The sequence below is a fragment of the Aptenodytes forsteri genome, unplaced genomic scaffold (genome assembly GCF_000699145.1).
Source record: "Aptenodytes forsteri isolate BGI_AS27 unplaced genomic scaffold, ASM69914v1 Scaffold193, whole genome shotgun sequence".
Classification (NCBI taxonomy): domain Eukaryota; kingdom Metazoa; phylum Chordata; class Aves; order Sphenisciformes; family Spheniscidae; genus Aptenodytes; species Aptenodytes forsteri.
The window spans coordinates 1191142-1213545 of NW_008795405.1; the positions used below are offsets into that span (position 1 = coordinate 1191142).

General features: G+C 36.3%; 1 protein-coding gene across 1 annotated transcript in view; it reads right to left on the reverse strand.

Moving 5' to 3' along the window:
- Positions 1 to 22302, reverse strand: part of SEC23A (Sec23 homolog A, coat complex II component) — a 31115-nt gene extending 8813 nt beyond the window's left edge. Inside the window, exons 1-16 of the mRNA XM_009280690.2 lie at positions 22270 to 22302; positions 17955 to 18196; positions 16040 to 16097; positions 15687 to 15773; positions 14086 to 14322; positions 13898 to 13977; positions 12807 to 12951; positions 12308 to 12466; positions 11327 to 11442; positions 9009 to 9132; positions 7782 to 7862; positions 5950 to 6039; positions 4549 to 4655; positions 3383 to 3536; positions 2579 to 2656; positions 1358 to 1519 (exon numbers count right to left, since the gene is read on the reverse strand). Coding sequence (XP_009278965.1) covers positions 1358 to 1519; positions 2579 to 2656; positions 3383 to 3536; positions 4549 to 4655; positions 5950 to 6039; positions 7782 to 7862; positions 9009 to 9132; positions 11327 to 11442; positions 12308 to 12466; positions 12807 to 12951; positions 13898 to 13977; positions 14086 to 14322; positions 15687 to 15773; positions 16040 to 16097; positions 17955 to 18175 — 1899 coding nt within the window. The 5' untranslated portion in view covers positions 18176 to 18196; positions 22270 to 22302. The remainder of the gene's footprint in view (positions 1 to 1357; positions 1520 to 2578; positions 2657 to 3382; positions 3537 to 4548; positions 4656 to 5949; positions 6040 to 7781; positions 7863 to 9008; positions 9133 to 11326; positions 11443 to 12307; positions 12467 to 12806; positions 12952 to 13897; positions 13978 to 14085; positions 14323 to 15686; positions 15774 to 16039; positions 16098 to 17954; positions 18197 to 22269) is intronic.
- Positions 22303 to 22404: the final 102 nt, after the last annotated feature.

Consider the following 22404-nt stretch of genomic DNA (forward strand, 5'->3'; position numbering starts at 1 on the left):
AGCGCACGTTGCTGGCTCATGTCCAGCTTTTCATCCACCAGTACCCCCAAGTCCTTCTCGGCAGGGCTGCTCTCAATCCCTTCATCCCCCAGCCTGTGTTGATACTGGGGGTTGCCCCGACCCAGGTGCAGGACCTTGCACTTGGCCTTGTTAAACCTCATGAGGTTCACATGGGCCCACTTCTCGAGCTTGTCCAGGTCCCTCTGGATGGCATCCTGTCCCTCTGGCATGTCGACCACACCACTCAGCTTGGTGTCATCTGCAAACCTTGCTGAGGTGCACTCGATCCCACTGTCTATGTCATTGATGAAGATATTAAACAGTACTGGTCCCAATACGGATCCCTGCAGGTAAGTTTAAGGGCAGTGACACTATACTGGCACTCTATGATTTAATTGAATCAGTACCATGTGATTTAATTGGATCAATCTTATTAGGGATACTGAAAATATTAACTATTCCAAGAATCAGAAAAAAGATTATTACTCATTCTTCACTGAGGTGTCAGCTCCTGCTTGATCATGCTTCTTTGCATCACCCGTGTGACTAATTGTTATTCATACATGGGAGAATGATCTTACACCTGTGAGTAGCTCTTCACAAACCACCTCATTACTTTAATTTAAACTCCACTTTTAAAAGTCTTTTTTTTATCCCCATGACATAGTCTTAAAAAAAAAAAAATCCTAATAAAAGTTAGAATTCCAACCCACCAAGATCCTTGCCTACTATGTTTATTTTCGCTGTCTTACCATTTTCTCACTCTCTCTTATCTATCAGACTACTTCTGTTGTCTCCTATCTTACACTTCTTTCACAAGCTTCTTGGAAGATCATCTTTTTATTTTAGGTTTATACAGAATGTGCCATGATAAGGTCAGCTGGAAGGTTCTGTACCAAATCTGTACATAATGGTAACCACATCAAAATCAGAAGCTTTGGATGAGGGCGTTCAGATAGAGGGAGTTTTGTACATTTCAAAAAAAACCCCAACTTTTCCTTCAAACTCTACAGAAAAAGTATATTTTGAAATAAAAACAGTTTTGTTGATGTTTACATTCTGGCACCACGAAAACGAAAGCAAAACTCCTATAGCTCTGAAAAACTAACAAAAAAATTACCATTCCTTAGTTTAAAACATCATCTCTTCACAAACTGACTTTTGTTCTCAAGACTATGCTACATCAAAATTCTGAGATATGCCTTGTTCATAGTATGTTCTATACTAACTGAATATTCTTTCTCATGCAATAAATTTTAAAACCACACATTTTATAACATGTAACAGTGAGGACAACAATCATCCCTCTCTCAAAACAGCACCTCTTAACCTACTATTATGTTATATATAACGATACCTCTGGAGGTCCATTGAAAGAGTAGGCATAAAGAATTGGCTGAACCATGATAAGCGACTGGGTTAGATCTTGACGCATAAAATGATGACGATAGTATGAGCTCTCATCTGGACTGTTATTAAAAACTTGTAAGAAAGGAGATCTTCTCAAGTGAAACATAAACTGCAAAACAAAAACCATTTGTTTGAACTTTCACAGATAAAAAGAAGAGTTGTACAAGGAGAGAAATGTTTTCCACAAACTGTATGAGACCAATGCCACAACAAAATTGAATTCCAAGCCCTTTAACATTTCTAACTTGTATATGCACCTTTGCCAGTTTTTATATAGTCTAATGAGAGTAAGACAGAGTGATCAGAATGGATAAACCTACAAAGCAGCTTTGAATTAAGAGAAAAGTTTAATATTTCTTCTTCTCCAGCACTAACTGATAAATAGTATGACTGAATATCGCCAAACCCTTCCTTTACTGTAAGTTCTACTGTTCCTATGAGAGAGGTTGCTGTGCTTGAACGTACAAGGTAAGTTATAGCATGTGAACAGAAAAAAGAACATTAACCACAGCAAAGTTGAACTTCATTAGTGAAATGGAAGAAGCAAATCCTTTCATTGCTGAATCAATCTCCCCACAACACTTAACATCTTGAGACAGACTGGTAGATAACTCGAACAGAAATATCATGGAAGTCTATGAAGAGTCCAAAAGCAACATATCAGGAGCTATCAGAATGGAGGAATTTATCAGAATAGATTATTAGCAAAGAAACTATTCAAAGTTTAATATAGTCAAGCTCAAGTTCACTTCACCAGTGTTTCTTTTCAGGTCAGTATTATAAATCATATAGGAAAGAAACAACAAAGCAAAACCATATCTTTTCTCATGTTTTCTGAATTTCTTCATTAAAACTGCCCTTAAAAAGAACAGTGTCGTCATCTGAATTACAAACTCAGGTAAGATGAGGATTCCATTATAGGAGAAACAAAAAATACACACAGTTAGAGGAAGTTTAGCTGTAAGGACAGAGGGCAAAAGGAAACAGAGCAGCACAGATGACAGAAGTGATTTGCCTAATGTCACATGCCAGACAGTAGCTGGGGGCAGGGGGTCTTTTCATTCTGGTATCCAGTGTAAATGCCTTATCTTACTCTGTGCCACAGTGCCTCTTCCTTCATGAAGCATTCTCTCTTTATCCCTTATAGAGACACCTTCCTTCTACTCACCTGTGGGTAAAGTGAAAAGGTTTCTGAGAATCTGAAAGAGCTTGGATCATCCTTGTGATATTCTCCAAATTTCTGGCACTGGAATAAAAGAAAAATTTATCTAAATTAAGAAACATACTTGCTTGGTCATTCCATTACTGTAAGTTTGTTTGTTTTTAATAGACACATGATTTGAGGTGCTTACAGCTTTGTAAGCAAACAGAAACCTAGCTGACATAAGTTCTTTTCTTAACAAGCAGTGATTTCCTTGCGTGTGAGGCTTTAATGGCTTTTTGGTGTTTTTCTCTAATATTGCTAAGCAGAGTTAGATGATTAAACAGCCCTGGAGAACATGTTTAAAATTAAATTATTAATAACTACTTACTTACAAGAAATAAAATAAAAAAACCCAGAAAACTGAACTTTTGAAAATAAAGAAATTCCATATGGTTTTCGAAATACTTTGACTTTTTTTTTTCTTCCTAAAAATATTTCATCTACAATATCATTATAGGCAGCAGAAAGTAGAGAAAGCTTTAATTGCTGCTAATCTCATGCTAGAATTTCTCTCAATTGATGGCAATTACTAACTGCTGAGGACTGAGGAGACGTTTGTAAATGAACTAAAAACATATCTGGTTTTTTTTCCATTTAAAATAGAAAATCTTAGTGAATTCTGCATACCCACTTGTGGAAATGAAGCATTCAGTTCATTTTTTGTTTTGTTTTATTTTTAAAGAAACAATCACTGAACACTAGTCATTTAAGAATGATATGTCTGGAGACAAGAAGCCAATCTAACTCCTTTAATATAGTCCTTTTTACCAGTCGTATAAGTTGTCTGTCCAGCCATCTAAGCACATCAGGCCCCTCTTCTGTCTCTGCCCTATACACCGCCAACCTAGCCATGAGAATCGCAGCAGCTTCCTGGTCAAAAGATGCAGCAATGTTTTGAATCTGCGTCTGTGCATCTGCCCAGCTGCGAAAGAAAAATCAAGTATTTGCATCACAGTGAAAGGAAAGATGTCCAACCTCAAAATATCCCTTCAAAATTAAGGCAAAGAAAGCAGTGTCAGCAGTTTAACAAACTCATGCTGGACTTGAAATCTACTGGGTGTAAACAAGCAGCCTCTCAGTTAATCATTCTTTAATTATACATGTCCTTATTTGTACAGATGCCATGCAACCAGTGAAATAAAATAGAATGCCACTTATAAAAGTTGTTATATTTTAAAAAATATTAATTATAAAAGGTAAGTTACAGAAAACACTGTCCATGAAGCTAATCACACATTCCCACACTAGCAGTTTTCTTGTGTACCTTGCTTGTTCTTTTCAATTTACAAGGTGAACTATTAATCTGTCCTTTTATCAGTCGTCAAGAAGATTTTACTAATATGACTAATGTAAGTTAACAAAATATTCATATCAACAGTAAGAGCAATGGTTTTTTTGATAAACTGAATCTTCCATCAAATTAACCAATCAATAACCTCCTTCAGCTTAAAGGAAATGTCATTGGACACTGAAAAATGCCTGCATAATATTAAACATCACTTTTTAAAATTGTAAAGTAAATTGAACCAAGGAAGCTGCAGGTAAAGGTTAGACATGGAAGAACAGGTATTTATACCTCCCTGAAGTGCAGCTAGCACTCTCAAGTTAAGTTATGAAGTGATCTTTGCCATTCCCTAAGTCCAACCATCTCTTCAGTTTAGGCCGTAGAATTTCACTCAAAGCTTCCTCTTCATCTAAAATCACTTGGGTTACTTCAGAGCACTCCCATAACATCATTATACGGCCACTGCAACCTCTCAGGAAAGAAACAGCCCACAGAACAAGAGAGGCAACTGTCTCAAAGGTATGATCATGCCTTCACCACCTGTGGCACTGCATATCCCAGAACAATAGATTGGTTACAAAATCTAAAGATTAAAAGGCAAATATACATCCTGCTTTTACGAAAATGATTCATCACAAGTAAAACATACTTTCTGGCAACAGTGGTCACTCTGATACGTCTCTGTCCACTGGAATGCTGATACTGAGTCACAAACTGGATTGCACCACGTCCTCCTTGAGGAATGGGAGCATTGTGCTAAGTACAGGAGGAAAAAAAAAATTAAATGGAGGTGAATCTCAAGATTTTACAGTATAATTCAAAAAAATGTATAAACGAATTACTAGAAAACAATAAAATTCTTAGCAACAGGCAGCTCAAGTTATATAAACGTGTTGTCTGATGCTTTTATTATGTTGAGCACCGTTACTAAACGCGGCTAATAAACTTGGAGACTGTTAAGGGATGTTTGGAGCAGTTGCTGCCTCCACCAGATACCCTTAAAGCAACCAATGCTCTCTCTTTCCACATACCCTTACAGAGACAATACTTTCAAAGGCGCTGTGTTACAACTGCTGATTTCATTAGATTCTATTTGAACATCACATGATTCACTAGAATTACAGGGCAACAAAACCAGTACTACTCTAAAATGTTGATTAATGAATCCCAGAAAGTGCCATTGAAATGTAAAGATTGGAATCCAGGTGTAAACTGAAATTTCAAAACTGTGATCAGTAGAAATACAGGTTTATATGCTGCTAACAAGGTAAGTAATTCCAAAAGAGAAGGACAGTTGAAATCAACTATTACACACCATGACTGGACCAGTTTTAGAGCTAATAATAAAATGAGACCAAAATAAATATGCAAAAGGTAAAATGAAAAATGGCTAAGGTAAGTTCAAGTTTTATAACCTTTGCACAGGTTATAAAGTATAGCATACTAAATATATAGAAACTCCAGTCAACTCACATAGTTCCTGAGCTTCAAATATTTGGAAGAAGGGAAAGTAGTAGAAGGAAGTAGCACATTTGCTTGTCATGTTTTTATCCTCTTTCCTAGTACCCCCTCAGGGAGACAGGAAACCAGGCTATATGCCCCTGAGACATTTCAATAAAGCCAATCTTTACTTGCAAATACTGAGCAATTAAAGCATAAATTAAAATGTAACATTATGGAGTAATTACCTTGTAACTAAAACATCAAAGAAATACTGAAAAACACTTTTAAACATACAGATTACAGTATTTTCATATATTGCAACTGAAATGCATTTTAATAAGTAACACTGAAAAGAAAAATTGGATTTAGATTATGAACTCTATCCAAAATTTGTAGAGCTCTTTGGTTCTCATCATCACATTCAAGAAGAAGATTAGCTCATCATTAAGCTGTTAGTGTCCGTCTCTAAACTTTGACAACACAAAATGGCAACATCGTTTGTATCCCTGCTACTGTGCTTGAGGGAACCACACAAAAATATAGGCTTCAGCAGTCACATAAAATAAAATTACTGTGTTTAGTAAATAAGTAGACAAATATTTATTACCTGGTTGACCACCTCAAAGTACAGTGCAAGTGTTGTAGTAGGATTAAGTCCACAAATCTTCCACTGACAAGTACCTCCTGTTCCAATCTCCTGTAGAAAGGTTTTATAATACTTTTACAAGCCAGAAGTATTGCCTTCCTTTGTGAAGTACAACATCTGGCCATTATAGGTAATTGTTTACGACTACTCTGTCACAAGTTTTCTCCCTGCTCACTCTGTCAGCTTCTCAGACAAACACTCTTGCAAACCAACTGCAGTGTTGGATGCAGGAATAATAAAAATGACATGGTTGCAAAAGATTGAAACATTAGCAAGGCAAGGAGATAGCGTTAGAAAAGTGGAAAAAGCGAGTCAGAAACAGGAAAAAGTACTAGAATTTGCTTAAACAGTCCCAAGAGAAGAGGTAAGAAGCACATGTAAGTGGAATGACTCTTCTAAGGCATACCAAAACTTCAAGTAGATAGCTTACATAGTATATAGTTACATAGTCTCTAGTAACTAACAAGGTAACTGTATACAGATAGTGCTGTATTTCAAGTGACAATTCCTTTTTGTCATCCAAACAACATAAATACCCAGAGAAACCAATTAAAATAATCAGTCATCCATAATGGACCCAGTGAAACCAAACAAAACATTCAAGGAAAATTATACCAGCAATGTTGTCACTGTGCTTGTGTTCACTGTTAAAAGCACTATGGCTAGATTAATTGTCCAGTTACCACTTGCAATGAGCTGCATGCATCTACATTTTATTCATATCTTTTACCTCAAAAATTTTAAATTCGGATAATTTCAACAAAAAGGTTTTTGGAATAGAAATTAATCATGATATAATTGCAAGGCAACAGACATGAATTCACAGTTAAATTTTCTATTACATCTTATGATTTAAATATCTAGCTTAAATAAGGCGATGTACATTTAATTGTTTCTTGGGTTTTTAACTTTTATTCTAATATATGAAATCATTCAGGTGACGAAATAAGAAAACCTGTACCAGACCACTAAGAAAAAAAGAAAAAAAAATGCTGATTATATTGAGATTTTTAGTTCACAAAGATGCAATCATAAATACAAGGAAAATTTAGGCATGAAAAATGCTTGATTAAAGCAGGCCATTTGTAAGCATTTTCACACGCTCTATTACGCGGATTGTTAGGAACAAAAGTGAGACTTTGAATATAATACATTTTGGTTACTTGCAAGAATTGTTTTTGATTAGTAATCAAATGCAAAATTAAACTGTAGTAATATTATTTGGTAAGAAAATAAGTGATGATTTAAGTCTGATGTAAATTTAAAGGAGTTACATCAGGAGCCTGTAATAGTTGGATATTCTAATCAATTAATTAAATGGGCATTTGGTGAAACAGCTATACAAATGGGAAGATGGAGGGGATGTTCCCACAGTCTTGTGTCCTCCTGTTCTCTCAGTCTTTCTAAACAAAGTATTTTCATGGTTCTTTGTTTGGATAAAAGGGCATAGCTCTGGTTTTAACAATAAAGCATGCTAACACACTTTCTACTTGGTTTCTGCTTTGCCAGCATATAACTTCTCTGTAATAATTTTAAAGCAACCACTCAGTGGACAAACCTAACCAAGCAACAAGGAATCTGCAAGGTCTAATACAACTTGAATCTAAACTAGCAGTGAACAGGAGCTTATCCAAAAAACAGCCCTTGCGTGTATTTAGTTTAAAATCGGTAAAAAAGTAAACACTCTTTGTTCCATTTATGGAAAAGTTTCAGCCTCTCTTCAAATCCAGAAATCCTAAATCCTTTTTTTCCATAGTAAGATATTAGCTTCATTCTCAGCAAAGTTAACTTACGTTTTCTGAGACACAAGGTCCTTTAGAGTTGAGAGAGACACAGGGTCCAATCGCTCCAGAAATCTTTACTTCTCTTGAAGTCTTCGTATTTAGAAGAAAAACATACATTAATATGCCACACTAAGAAGAACTCAGTCTTATTTTATCATTAGTTAATGAAAACCTTAATGCAAATCAGACTCTTGATACCTTTAGGAAAGGTTATACATATAATAATGCTTGATACGTTGAGAGAAACTTCTCATGTGCTCACTTTCTACACTTAATTACATATGTTTGCTGTACCAATTAGTACATCTGAAACAACAGCATGAACATAAATTAAAACATGGAGAAAAGCTGCTGTTACTTGTAAATGTGGGAGCCTAGAAAGTATACTGGATAATGTCTATTTTCTAGCAAAGTAATTAAAATATTCACAAGATGAGATTAAAACTGAAGACTTGTAAGATAAGCTGGTACATACCCCACACTGAATTTATACTATGTCCTAAACATATTTAGCTAAAAGCAAAATCCAGTTATTTACATTCTTCCAATGTCATTTTGAAGTGATTTGTACATTCCTCTAGAACTGGGGCTCCCTTTTCGCATTTTCCAGGATCTTCCAACAAAATTCACAAGAACATGACATGAAAAAAGAGGGTTCAATTATTTGTCCTGGTAGTAAAAACTTAAACAGAATTTTACTGAAGAAAATAGCCCCGTATGCTTCTGCAAGGCAGGATTGTAATACTTTGCAAGAAACATCGTGGAAGACCATACCTGAACCTACAGTACATTCAGCTCTAAGCTTCTCACAAGAGCGGAGGTGAAAATGAACATTGTTAAAGTGCCGGAGTGGATTCTGATAAGGAGGGAAAATTAAATGAAAGCTGTCCTGGACTATGTAGCAAACCCGGACCTAAAACCAAGAAACACTCACTACTGACACCAAAATCTACGCACACAGCATTGTGAGTTTCTAACAGAGACATTAATTTCAGTTCAGTCTCCCTTTTAGCTGTCACCGAATGCAGGGTAAGAAGGAATTAACATTATACCTAACTCACATTTACAGAATCACAGAACTGTAAAAAGATAGCTAGGCAGTAACAGCTATGTCCAAACCAACCCTGACACATCTGTTTAGCATGTTCCTAAAAATTCCTTAAAGGGCAGAGATTCCACAGTTCTTAGCCCTCCTATTCCAGTGTTTCACTAATACATTGCATTTTTTATTCTTACCTTTATTTCTAATGTGCCACCAAATCCCATTTTAAATTGTCCTTGCATATCTTTTGTGAATACTCTCTGAAAGGTTTGTTTGAATAAAGATGTATTGAAAGAGTCTCCCATTACCATGTAGCCTCTAGACAACAACAACAAAAAGAACAAACAAACAAAACCCTCAAGTTAAAACAGATTACTTATTATGCAATAATTAGCACATGGGATTTATACAGCTTATTTCTATTAAAGGCTAAAACTAATGACAGTTCATGGTGAGGCACATTTTTGCCTTCTTAAAATGGACTATCATTAAATTAGTATTTTGCTAAAATGTTAGGGATTAATTTTGTGAGTGAGTTTCTTGCCCAATCAGCATCTTAAGGTCATTGTGATTATAATATATAACAAAATCTTTCACTGGGAAAATACTATACTGGACTTCAACACTACAAATGTCTCACAACCTTGTCAAGCAAAGTCAGTTAACTACTTCTAACATTCAATATTCCAAACCTATTACCACATCATTTTATTTTGAGTAGTTCACTCATTATTTCAGGCTTAAATCTATGCTCAAGAAGCATGATTTGTTTTTATGCTTAGCAATATTCTGTGCATGTAACTGCAACGGTTGCCACTCATCATGAAATATCTTATACTGCATTTAGGAAATAGTAATGGGAGATATTACTGTTATTCATCCAAAAATATTAATTAAATCATCTTAGTAAAATATGTCAATAGGTCAAACATTACACCAAAAGAAGTTATAGAAGTTTTTAGGTGGATATTCGAAGACATAGAATCAGAAATCCTTCCCTGTATGTAGGATGTAACCAAATAGAAAATAGGAGCAGTTGTAAGAGAAATGGACAAACTATACATTAAGACTAGTTTTGCTGCAAGAGCAGAAACAGGCTAAGGTGAGTCACAAGAGCAGAGAAAAAGAGCAAAATTACACTGTAGTATATAGAAAAATACAGCTTGAGTCTGATGCAGAAAAGGAATAGGAATCAAATGTGCAGGTAAAGTCATAAACTTAAAGATCCTAAGCAGTGGAAACTCCCATGCTAAGGCTATACAAACACACCTCTGAAAAGAAGCAACCCAGCAGTCACTAGCACAGCCAAGCTGGCCTGAAACTCAGCGGCATACGTTCATCACAGCCTGCAGCTGCATCTCTCATTCTTCTTGATATGCCTAGATACGTAAGATGTGCTTAAGATCCTGTGTCATATGAAGGTATTGACAGGCAACTAAGAAGGCCCGTTACCCACAGATATACCAGTTACTAAACTGATAAGCAAAGATGCTTCATTTAATTTTACCTGCAGATGGTATTGACACAGCTAACAATAACAAGCAACAAAAATGAGCTTGGCAAAAGAATCCAGACTGAATACAGAAGCCTAACCTAAAAATCAAATGGTATGTAAAGCAGGTGGCTATGCTAGCAAAGATGAAATATTATGAGTGTAGAAAAGACTTTCAGAAAGAGAAAGAAAAGACAGCCTTTGAAAAAATATGGAGGAAGAATTGGCAGGATTCACAAAATTAATGAGGTACTTAACACGCAAGCAAGAGTCAAAAGTTATTCCAGACTATAGATCTGCCTAAGAGGCAGGGCGAGGGTGTCATCCACAGTGACAGAAAATAGTGGAGTGGTTTCATGAGAAAGACTAGAACTTGCTTTGATTCTGTTAAAATGAACTGATGGCAAGACAAGCTGGAGGGAATACAAGACCATGTCTGAAATGTAGAACTGAATAGAGGGAGCAGAAATCAGGAGCAACAGACACGCCCAATAATCACCTAAGACAGCAGTTGAACCTATGAACAACAGTATATAGAAGAAGGGCATAAACAAGACAGAAGGAGTAACACAGGGTTTTGTACCACTCTGAAGAGCAAGAAAAAGAAGGATGACAGGTCCTTATCTTTACTGAAACCTGCAGCTTACATATACACACACTGAGAAACAGCAACAGGACATAGGATAAATTACCTGTTATTTAAGCCTCAAACAGCAGATCACAGATCAAAAACCAAACCCCACAAAAAAACAACCCTTCTGATTAAACCCACAACTATGGTGACAAATTTGCCAGAGGCTGAGGAATTCCAAAATTCTGATACAAATGCAACCATCACAGTATATCAGAGTAGGCTGGGGGTGGGGGGGTGGGGTTGCAGGTGTTGTTTTGTTTTGTTTTTTAAAGTAGCAGAATGTTTTTGGTAAGTGCTTCCTGTTAAATAATTTAAAAAAAAAAACCAAAAAAAACAACACCAAAACTGCACCTTCATATACTACTTAAAAATGAATAGGCACATACCCAGTGTAGTTGGGACAACACTTCATCTCCAGAAGACCAGTCTGATCCAATGCACATGCATATATGTCAACAACATGACCATTTGTTGCAGCCCGATTAGCCAGGGCTTCAAAATGCTAAATCCAAGATGAAAATACAGTTCATAGCAATTTATGACGTGAACTCTCCTCATCTTCATATTAAATCCTAAACTCCCAAAATTTTTCTAAAACAACGTTATCAGACTTTATTCACATCATATTCTAATACAAGCTAGAAGAGTATTTTTTCCTGAAGTTAAAATTAGGACTGGACTTTTCAGCACCTGTGGTTTTTTTCTGACCAGCTGAGAACCTGACTCACACTAGACAGACCAGTGGTTGCTATTTAAACTAGAAAATGACCTTGATCTTTTCTTTTTAAACTTTGCATTAAGTACTAGATCCAACACGCAGAACTGAATTTACCTTTCTAATCTCAAGTGTCTATAACTACAGGTGCTTGCAACTGAACTAATCGTTTAAGCTCCCATTATAACCAGTTAAGATGAATTCAACAGGTTTTGGATGCAGTTCACCTGCCCAAATGTACATTTAGGATGAAACGAACCATGCCTAAACTCTACTGCCTAACCCTCCCCCAACTACAGAGACAGTTTTGAGCAGCTGTCTTAGAAGCAGACAGCCTTACTCTAGATATATCATTTAGTCACATGAATCTTCTCTGACTTAAACCAGGGAAACACTCCAAAGAACTTTAATGTAAAGCTAGATGAAGTCTTAACTCAGTATACTGAAATTTCTGAAGAAATTCCTGAAGACATACCACTATTCAGAGACAGGTAAACAAAACCACAATTCCCACCTCTTTATACATTACATTTACAGTGCCAGGCAATGTAAATGTTTACTGCTACTACTAACAGTATTTTACAGTGCCAGGCAATGTAAATGTTTACTTACTGGTAAGATGCCTAAAATATCACCCATGATCATCTCTTACCTTAGTACCCTTTTTCACATATTTAGCATTGTCTTTTTCAATGTCATGCCATGATCTTATAGGTAACTTCAATTCATCCCCTACAACCATGCCAGGTCCTTGTGTAGCTGGTCCTCCAATGAACATCATTATACGTGCACCGGTATTAGGAAAAGTGCACTGGAGGAAATAAAAGACAAATAAAACCATCAGATTTTGCTACAAATTGAACAAAAGAAATAGCTATGCAGGTATTTGTCACATTGATAGGACTCTAACAATAACTGTACTTTTTCCCTACGAAAACTTAAATCCACCGTTAACTTGAAGTCTCAATTTTGCCTGATTAAAATGTGTAAACACACATTACTCTATGTATGTAAGGAATGATATCCATCAGAAGCATCATGCAAATCTAATATGCATCAATTACTAAGGTTTTTACATATTGATTGTGGCAGCTTTTCTGCAACAAAATGATCTATTTACATATTAACACAACTGTAGTTAAAGCTGTTACCTCAAGGAGCCCTACAGCTATAGAAAGAGCCACTCCTGAAGAACGTAAGGGCCGTTTTCCTTGTGGAACAGGCCAAGGATCCCGTTGCAGTTCACCCAAAAGATCAGTAAGATTCATATCAATTTTCTGCACCGGTTGCAAAAATCTGTAAACAAATACATGGAATTAGTTTAGATTAAAATTGTTAAATAAAAATGTTATCAGTTGCTCACTAGCAATACATTACATACCTTAGCAATGTCTAATTCTAGATTTTAATTCTAGATTCCAGTCTGGATTCAGAGCAATGCCTCTGCCTCACCAAGATAACGCAGTTTGGTATTACTACATACACAGCACACTCAGCTTAAGAAGTTCAGCAAAGTGCTTGTAAAACAAAAACTTGCTAACTTAGAGATACCACCACTATCCAGAAAGAACCCTATCTAGTCAAAAGAACACAGCAGATGATGACCTATGAATCTCAAAAAGAAACTCAAGTTTCACTACTTCAGTGAAAATCAAAGATCAGAAGAAACATTAACATAGAAAGAATTTTTCGTGCTCTTTGCTACAGGCTGTCTACAAATGCAGCTATTTATTGGAAGGCAGGGACTGCAAAACTGTCTCTCTTTTTTATCGTTTCATCAATTTCTTCTACATCACAGTGGGATACACAGGAGAATCAAACACCAACCCGCAATTTCCAAATGAGAGACAGAAGGGGAGGGGAGAGGAGTGGAAGAGGGAGAAAAAGGGAAAGCAAAACTGGATATCCACATAAGAAAGGAGCACTAAACCAGCTGTTAACACTTTCCAGCGTACCAACCAACAGAAGCATCATTATTTACATATCCATAATATGCCTATATAACGTTCTCTCAGAACATCTCCAAAGTATCATCCAGATGATTTTATTATCCCCCATTAAGTCTTTTCTTCTCAGTACAAACTGTACGAAAGAAACAGGCTATAACCATTAGTCTCCTAGTAAATTTGTGCCTGATCAAAAGGTTCGACTGTCACTTGATTGTTTTCATTGTCATAAAACAAGTTTTCCAGTGAATCAGTGTAGTCAAGGTATGTTTTTTCAGATGTTTTAAGCACATTACCTGTTAGAAGGTGGTGGCTGCTGCACTTGAGGACCCCGACCGACTTGTGAAACAGCTACTTTTGTAAGCCCTAGCATTTCCTATAGTCAAATACATAAGATTTTATTACAAAATTTGTTTACAGACTATTTGAATTTCTTTATCACCATCATCTTGATGATTTCTTTTTGTTTGCTTTTGTGCGTTACCTGCAGCTGTTTTGCAGATAGGTCCTTTGTTCCTCTGAAGACGTAACTTTTGGAAATTCCTTCACAGCCAAGCTCATGAACTTGCACCATTCGGCCAAAGGTAATGAGACCTACTAACGCAGTTGGTGGCAGGAGACTAAGCGACATTTGCATGGATTCCTTCAGAGCCTGCAAGTCTTCATCCTCCATGCATGTGTCCACAACATAAAGAAATATCAAAGGCATCTGCGGACCACGCTTTAAGAAACACAAATATAATCACATGAAAAACAAATCTTGCAATATTTACAGGATCAAAAATGAACGAATAAAGTACGTTTTGTAAAAGTTTTACTTTTAATCACACCAATAATGCCAATGTTCCATCTAACTTACTTCCCTCTCAAGCAGTAATCAGCATCTGGGGCTAAAGGGGAATGAAACCTCTACCATAATGAACTGCACAAAAATTAAATGCTTACTATAGAAGAAAAAAAATATCCTTTCAGGATGTCATGGTAGTTTTGAAGCATGTGCCAATTATATAAATCTTTTAATATATAACGAGCTTTTATTGCTCCAAGTGAACGTAACAGTCATAAAGCTATTCACAATTATAAAATATTCCAACCTGGTAACATTCTGTGGCATTTAACCTCTTAATTTTACTCTAGAGATCATCAGTCCTTTTTATTCTTTCTATACTAATTTTGCTGTACCGTGAGCAAATAACCCCTTTGCGTTACAAGAGTTGGCAAAAAGCAGTTTCTGTTCACTCTTCACTCTTCTTTTCATAATCTGAATGCCTCACTGAAGTCTTACAAAATTTAACCCTCAAAAATGGAATTTAGAGATTACAAATTTGCAATTGCAAATGTTCGCAATTTTGGGTTGTAGGTCCATTTTTTAATTTTATTGAAGTAACTTCCATCCTAAAAAAGGATATTAAAATTCAAACACCTGAATTGGATATGTATTAGCTGTTTTCTCTAAACCAGCTAGCCTTAAAACTAACTCATAATCATTCAATTACAAACTTAAATCCAAATGATTAATGAGAGATGAATCAACAGTCAGCCAAATTTGAACCAAAATCGTTTGAGCAAGCAACAGCAATAAGCAGACCCCTGTCACAAACACAAAATTAAACTTCTGGTAAAGAAACAGACCTAACAGATATATAGCCTTTAGAAGAGACCTCTCTTTTTTCTTTTTTTCATTTTTTAAACCAGTCATCTTAGCCATCCTTGTGTTCTTATAAAAAGTTATGTTTTCCATTTCCAATTGATGACATATGTTCCATCTACTAACAAGCACATATAGACTCGCAGTCATTAAAACGCAGTGAAGAAACAAAATTGAAATTAAAGCTTTTTGCATATTGCAAGGTTATAGATGTTAAAGACTATTTAATGATTTTACCTGTACTACGTATTCAATGCTATCCTTGTGTTCTTATAAAAAGTTATGTTTTCCATTTCCAATTGATGACATATGTTCCATCTACTAACAAGCACATATAGACTCGCAGTCATTAAAACGCAGTGAAGAAACAAAATTGAAATTAAAGCTTTTTGCATATTGCAAGGTTATAGATGTTAAAGACTATTTAATGATTTTACCTGTACTACGTATTCAATGCTGGAGAACTGAGGTAAAAGTTCAGCTGGCTGATTCATTTCAGATATGCCAGCATAGGTAGGAGGAAACTGCAAATAAAAACACAGAAATTAAGTATAAACAAAAGATCACAACTTCTACAAAAACAAACACATATGTATGGACTACTTTCCTCTGCAACGGATGTTCACTATTGCTGTCATGAAAAACATCTCAATGCAATCTCTGAAGATATAGCTGCACAATCATGCTCTTGCTGTCAATTTCAGTTTGCAACTACAACTTGAAAAATGAGAATTTTCACTTTTACCTTATAATAAAGATTTTCTATATCCTGAATGTTTCATTTTCTTACCTGATTTCTCTGATAACAAAAGTTGCAAGCCCAGAGTTTTGCTCGATAATCCACTTGGCTATAAAAATACAATAAGAAAAGTTTATATAGCACAAACAATTCTTTTTCCTCCACTGACCCTAGAATAAGTTTCTTTTAATTTTTCAAAAACACATTGACTTTGAAAAAGCTTCCTCCTAATATACTGTCTCCAAAATACCCATATTACAAATTCAAAGTGTAGTCTTACACAGACATATAATGCAAATTATTGTCTTGAGAGAGGGTGAATGGTCTTCAAGGAAAAGAAGCAAATAAGAAATTCAAGAATACAGACTCAGCACCTTTATTATAGACTTTCTGCATGGTTTTAGGCAAATCATTTTAACTCTCCCTACCTTTGCATTTTTCTCCTTTCTCAGCCTATGCCTATTAGCTGTCAGAGTCTGGGACTATCCTGAATATACATTATGCCCTAAAAAAACAGGTTCCAACTTAACAGCTCTCTCTTTAGTGAAAATAACATTTTTTTTTCAATTGATGAGCCTACCTCCTTTTATCGACATTTTTATTAGTATTCAGATAGGTAAAATAAAAATTGCAACTTGTACCTTCATGCCATACAGATGTCTTACAAAGTCCTACTCACATCTTAAGGGAAAGTAAATTTTACATGTTTTTAATGTACGTTTCTTGCTATCACAACTTCTCCCATCCACAAGGGCAAAAGTCTTTTTAAAATATCATTACGTCTTTGGATAAGTCCCAGCATGCTGTAAACACAACACAGCTCTACTGAGATCTAATGATCCATACCAATTTCAGGGGCTGCAGATTATCTAGCCCAATACACTATGCCATGCAGGCTTCAAAAGGTCCCCCCAAATTGAGTCTCTAATCGCACCTTGTAAAAAAAAAAAAAAAATCCAGTCATGACTTGCATACATAAGACAGGAAAAATGTACTCAGTTCACTGTAATGTCAGGGATCTGACTGACCCTTTACAGCTTTGTCTTTCCATTATTTTTCTTCCAGCCCTCAACAGAAGATAATGCTTCTGAAAAAGTTAGCTTCCACTAAGTCTGACTTCCAGTATCATCAGTCACTGTGTCTGTTTAATACTGAAACGCAATTTTACATCTGCTTTGAAACTGTCTTTGCTCCCAAGCAGGGACAAGTCGTTCATAAAATTGAGTGAGTTCTACAGGATCTTTTACATCATGCCTAATCTCTCACTATCACTCAGTACCTTTCCCATGCCTATCAAACTCCACCTTAGAAATTGTTCTGTTTCTTTTCCATACTTCTCTGATTGGAATGACACGTGAAACACTTCTTCTGCTTCCAACCTAAACTTATCCACGACTAGTCCACAATCATTTGTGCTTGTACCAATATCACCCTTTAGCTTACACAGCTTTCACCCTCTCTCATGCCTACTTCTGATGTATTTATCTATCTATCAATCACATCTTTCAGTTTCTGTTTTGGTAAACTAAACCAGCTAACCTGTTTTGGTCTACAAATGAACTAATTTCAGTAATAAATATAGTTTATTTTACTTGGAAATTAAACTATATCAGGGCCCAATAGTTAAAAAGATAGAGCATAGTAACTTTCTACCCTAGTTATTTTCTAGAGGCAAAATGCAGGAGTATACTAACTCACAAGATGTGTAGTTCCAGAAAAATAACATAATTAATCATTAATTAGGCATGTTGAAAAGACTAGTTAAATGAAAGCTATGTTTTAACCATATATGTTACATATGCAAATCTATGTGCAGAAACTTCTAAGATCTAGAAGTCTGAGCTGTATACTCATGTGAGGAGTACTTGAACTTCCACACACCAGATCTTTTGCGTAGTTTAACTGGCACTATTCTAAAGATTGTTTGTAAGGAAAAATATTGGCATAACATATGTATTAGGTTTACCATAAAGGATTCAGAACAGCTCGACATGTGGTCCTACTGCACAAAACTGGCTCATACTGAATAGGAGGCAAGTCCGGCCGTTCTTTCAGTGGTGTGAAAAGGGCAGCCACCGGGACTACCATTCTTGTGGCTTCAAGACGACTTGAAGGCCAAACATTCCAGCTGAATCTAACTCCATCTCTGTCCTCATTCTGCTGGATAAATTCCAGGAAGGTTGTCATGGTCAACTTGTCTGTTTATCACTATAATAAGAGAGAACCATTAGCAGAATGTTGAAGTGCAAACATTTTTAACCACAAAATATTGAATGTACTTAATGACAGTCACACATTCAAATACTGTAACTGAGTTACAATTAATAAACACTGAGTAGTGCTTTTAAAATCCTAATAGCAATGCACAGAATTACAAGGTGAAACAGAAAGAAATTTAAGACTCCTAGGATGCAGCAACCTCTTCAAAATACAAATATTTGACATGGTGCAAGTTAAATACATAGTGTTAAAATAGTCCATCTTCTGATCACTTCTTGACTCAAGCGACAAACTCGGGCAAGAAATGTTGTAACTAAAGCAGTAATTCTAGGGTAGGTCAGAGTAGACAACATGCAGCACACTAACACTATAAAAAAAAGACTTGCTTACACAAAAAAATACACCCTGCTTTAAGGCCTTTCACTAATGCATTTAATTATTCATTCTGTTCATTATTCAAGAATCACTCATTCTTGCAAACTGTTTAATCCTCTGATTTCTTTAAGAGTCAAACAGCAAAAAGTATTTCTAAGTGTAATTGTTTTATGTCTTCTGCTGTGTCAAATTTTGTAAGAATTTTGTAACCGTAATTAACCATTTTCAGTAACTCATCATGTGGCCTATATGCAAATATAAAGGAATAACAACACTATATTCCACAAGAGTACATTCCTACAGCAACGCTAGGAAATAACTTTTTAAGAAGTACATGTGTCATATTCCACTACATTCTATATCAAGATGCACCTTAGAATTGTTTGAACTCAAATTTACCATTTGGGCACCGACCTAAGGCTTTCAAAATTTTCAGCTACACTTACTCAGAACTGGAGCACTGGGGAACAGAGACACATCTGAAAAGCTCAACAGGAGCCTGTGAACATCTGGGAAAGCCAGCAAGAAGCACCTTCCCTTCCCCTCCCCCCCCGCCAAAACCCCACCACTCAGCTATATCTACACTGTCCCTGAATACCTGCTGTATGCTTCCCAGCACATTTTATAATACAGAAGTTATACGGGTTTTTCCAGCAACTAGGACATCTAAACTCCCACTGCCTAATAATTAAGAATTGACTGTAAAAGTCTAAATGAACCACCTAAGAGGTAGCCTGGGAACATACTCCTAGGTCTCATTTTAGACCCTACTAAGTTAATGAACAGCTTTAGACATGCAGGAATCCCTCTGAATTGAGATTTAAATCAGGAATTCTCACAAACACACTGACAACCCTCCTAGCCCAGCAATTACATATGCTATGGAAGACTCCTGGAAAACTCTCCGCTTCTAAACACCTAGCTCTCTTTACTAAAATTATAATGACATTGCACCTTTAGTTTATATGATAGTTAAAAACTTTTCAAGTTTTTTAAATTATAGTTTAACTTAATAGTTTGATTCTAATGCTGACTTTTAACAAAACAGATTAACAACATCCATAAAACAAAGAGAAGCCCCACATTTCACAGTTAATATCATTAGGAAATAATCAACTGTTAGCATGTGATGAAAGCTACAAAAAGCAGTCTCAAAATTGTTCCTATAAAACACGGACTGACAGGCAAATTTAACTCTGTAGAGTACCCTTCCCTTATAGTTTTCCACAGGTGCAATCACTATCACTTATCTCCACATTGTAATAGAAATACTATGATAATTAGTCTGCCAACATTTTAATGGGCATGTTATCTTACTGTTATTAGGGGCAGATCTACATGTCATGGCAATTGCAACACAGGGAGCCATACAACACAGGGACTTTGTGCAAAAGAGCACTTGCACCACCACTTTTACTCAAGTTGCTGCAAGGCCATTGGGCTGAACGAGGCCATCGGGCAGGGAACAAAAATGAGCAAACACAAGGCGAGAGTATATCTGGGAATCATAATTAGTACACAGGGATCGGAGAGAGAAGATAATTCAGCTAAGAGAGGAAAGAACAGCCTGGTATCTGAAAAGGATCTAGAATTTAAGAAATTTCTCTCCTAATACGTCAAAATCCATCAGTGTTTTGTGCAAAAGGTAAAGGAACATTATCCCTGAAAAACGGGCTATTGATACAACAATCTGCATGAGGCAACAATCTCAGTTCTAACCACAAACTGAATAATCTCTCCTTTTAAAATTATCTCCTGAGAAGACAGAGAAAATTGCAACTTAAAGGCCATTTCAGCCATTCCATAGGCATCTGCTACGAAGTCCACCAACTCCATCTCCATACACTGCAACATGAACTCCCACTTTCCGTACTGGACTTTAAAGCCTTTTCTCCACATTTTACTCTAGCTACACTTGAAATGGTTTTACACGGATATTATTTTTACCATTCAGTTACTGCTCCACAGAGACCAATGTGCAAACACCAGTGTGCAGTGACTAATAAAGTGCATATATATACACACACACACGAGATTTGTTGGATTTGAGTTAAATACTGTTACTTTCTAGTAAGGTATGTATTTCCCATTCAGAAGGCAAAACCTGCTAATAATCAAATTTTCCTCCATCTTTTCTTCCATGTTTTTCATCATTTCCAAGAGCCAATAATGCTAACATATTTCATCATACATCAAATGTGAAACTCATCATCTGACAAGTTACATTCAGTTTTGATAGCACTGTTAGCTATCCAGGCACATTTTCTGGGACAGGTGTGGAGATGTATTACATTAGACCAGAACAGCAAACCCTCCTGACCTACAGACTACGTACCAAACTTCATACATCTGAATGCCACAAAATGCATATTGCCCACCTCAGAAAACCACAGAGAAGTGAATTTCAGAACAGATGAATAGCAACAGTTCCCATGTTGGGGTGTCACTGCTTTAGCTTTGCTGCAGGATAGGACACCAGCAGTCCTTCCTGGCCTGCTTCCTCCCTCCCGCTGTTGAGGCTGAATGTACCTCGCATCCCTGCACCATGGTAATCTCACTCTGTGTCACACAAAGAAGCCATAACTGAACTGCATGAAGAGTCACAGGCTGAATACACCTGACTACGAAGGCTTGATTCTCAGGTGAATAATAGTGTTTACGTAATTACTCTGACTAGATGCAAGAGTACAATTAGGACTTTCTAACCATTACACATATCAGGCATGTTTGATAAAGCATTCGGAAAGCTATCCTATAGCTGAAGAAACAGTTTTGAAATAGATTACTTTGAAATTACATTGTTTTGAAATACTTCTAGAAGCAACTGCAAACAGTAATGACAGTTTCTTCAAAATAATTATTCTAAAAGCTCCTCCTTCATCTCAGCACGTTTAAACAGTTACACACCACACGTAAATGTGTCCCAATACAGAAGATCACCAAAATAATATCCACTAATCCTTGAAACAGTTTTGAAATAGATTACTTTGAAATTACATTGTTTTGAAATACTTCTAGAAGCAACTGCAAACAGTAATGACAGTTTCTTCAAAATAATTATTCTAAAAGCTCCTCCTTCATCTCAGCACGTTTAAACAGTTACACACCACACGTAAATGTGTCCCAATACAGAAGATCACCAAAATAATATCCACTAATCCTTGAAAGCACATACAAAATCTCAACATTTCTCTCTACAGCGTTTTAAGGGTTCCAGCATAGAGAGATCAGAGTCCCTCATATGACTATGTATTTAAATACCACTAAATTAGTACAGTTCATTGTGCACTTTTCTTACAACAAACCTATTCTTTCAGTTTATTATGCACTAATAATCGGGAAAATAAAAGAGATTAATAATAAGCTTTCAATTATTTTTTATGCCAAAATCAGCATTTCAGATACAAATCTATTTCAGTTCCAAGAAGGAACTCAAATATACGAGGAGAATGACTTAGTACTTATCCAAACCAATTGCAAGTTGTCGAACTGACAACATAAGAGTCTCATTTTCACTACTCAAACACTGCCATCCTCCAAACCTGCTCTCCCAGTTTTGTCCACTAAGGGGCTGTTGTTGTTTTTTTTTTTAAAACAACCAGCTTTTGTAATAACCCACCTAAATTAAAAAACACATATTCAAATGCAGCAGGGCCTGCCTACACACAATTTTTGTGCAGCTTTACCTATATCGCAAGGCACCCGTCAGAGCCTCTGGCGGTGGCACAACTACGCGGGAACAGAAGAGCTCCAGGACAAGAGAGATGCAGCCGCTGCCGGAGCGAGCCGCACTTTACACCCGGCGCAGCCGCGGGCCGGGG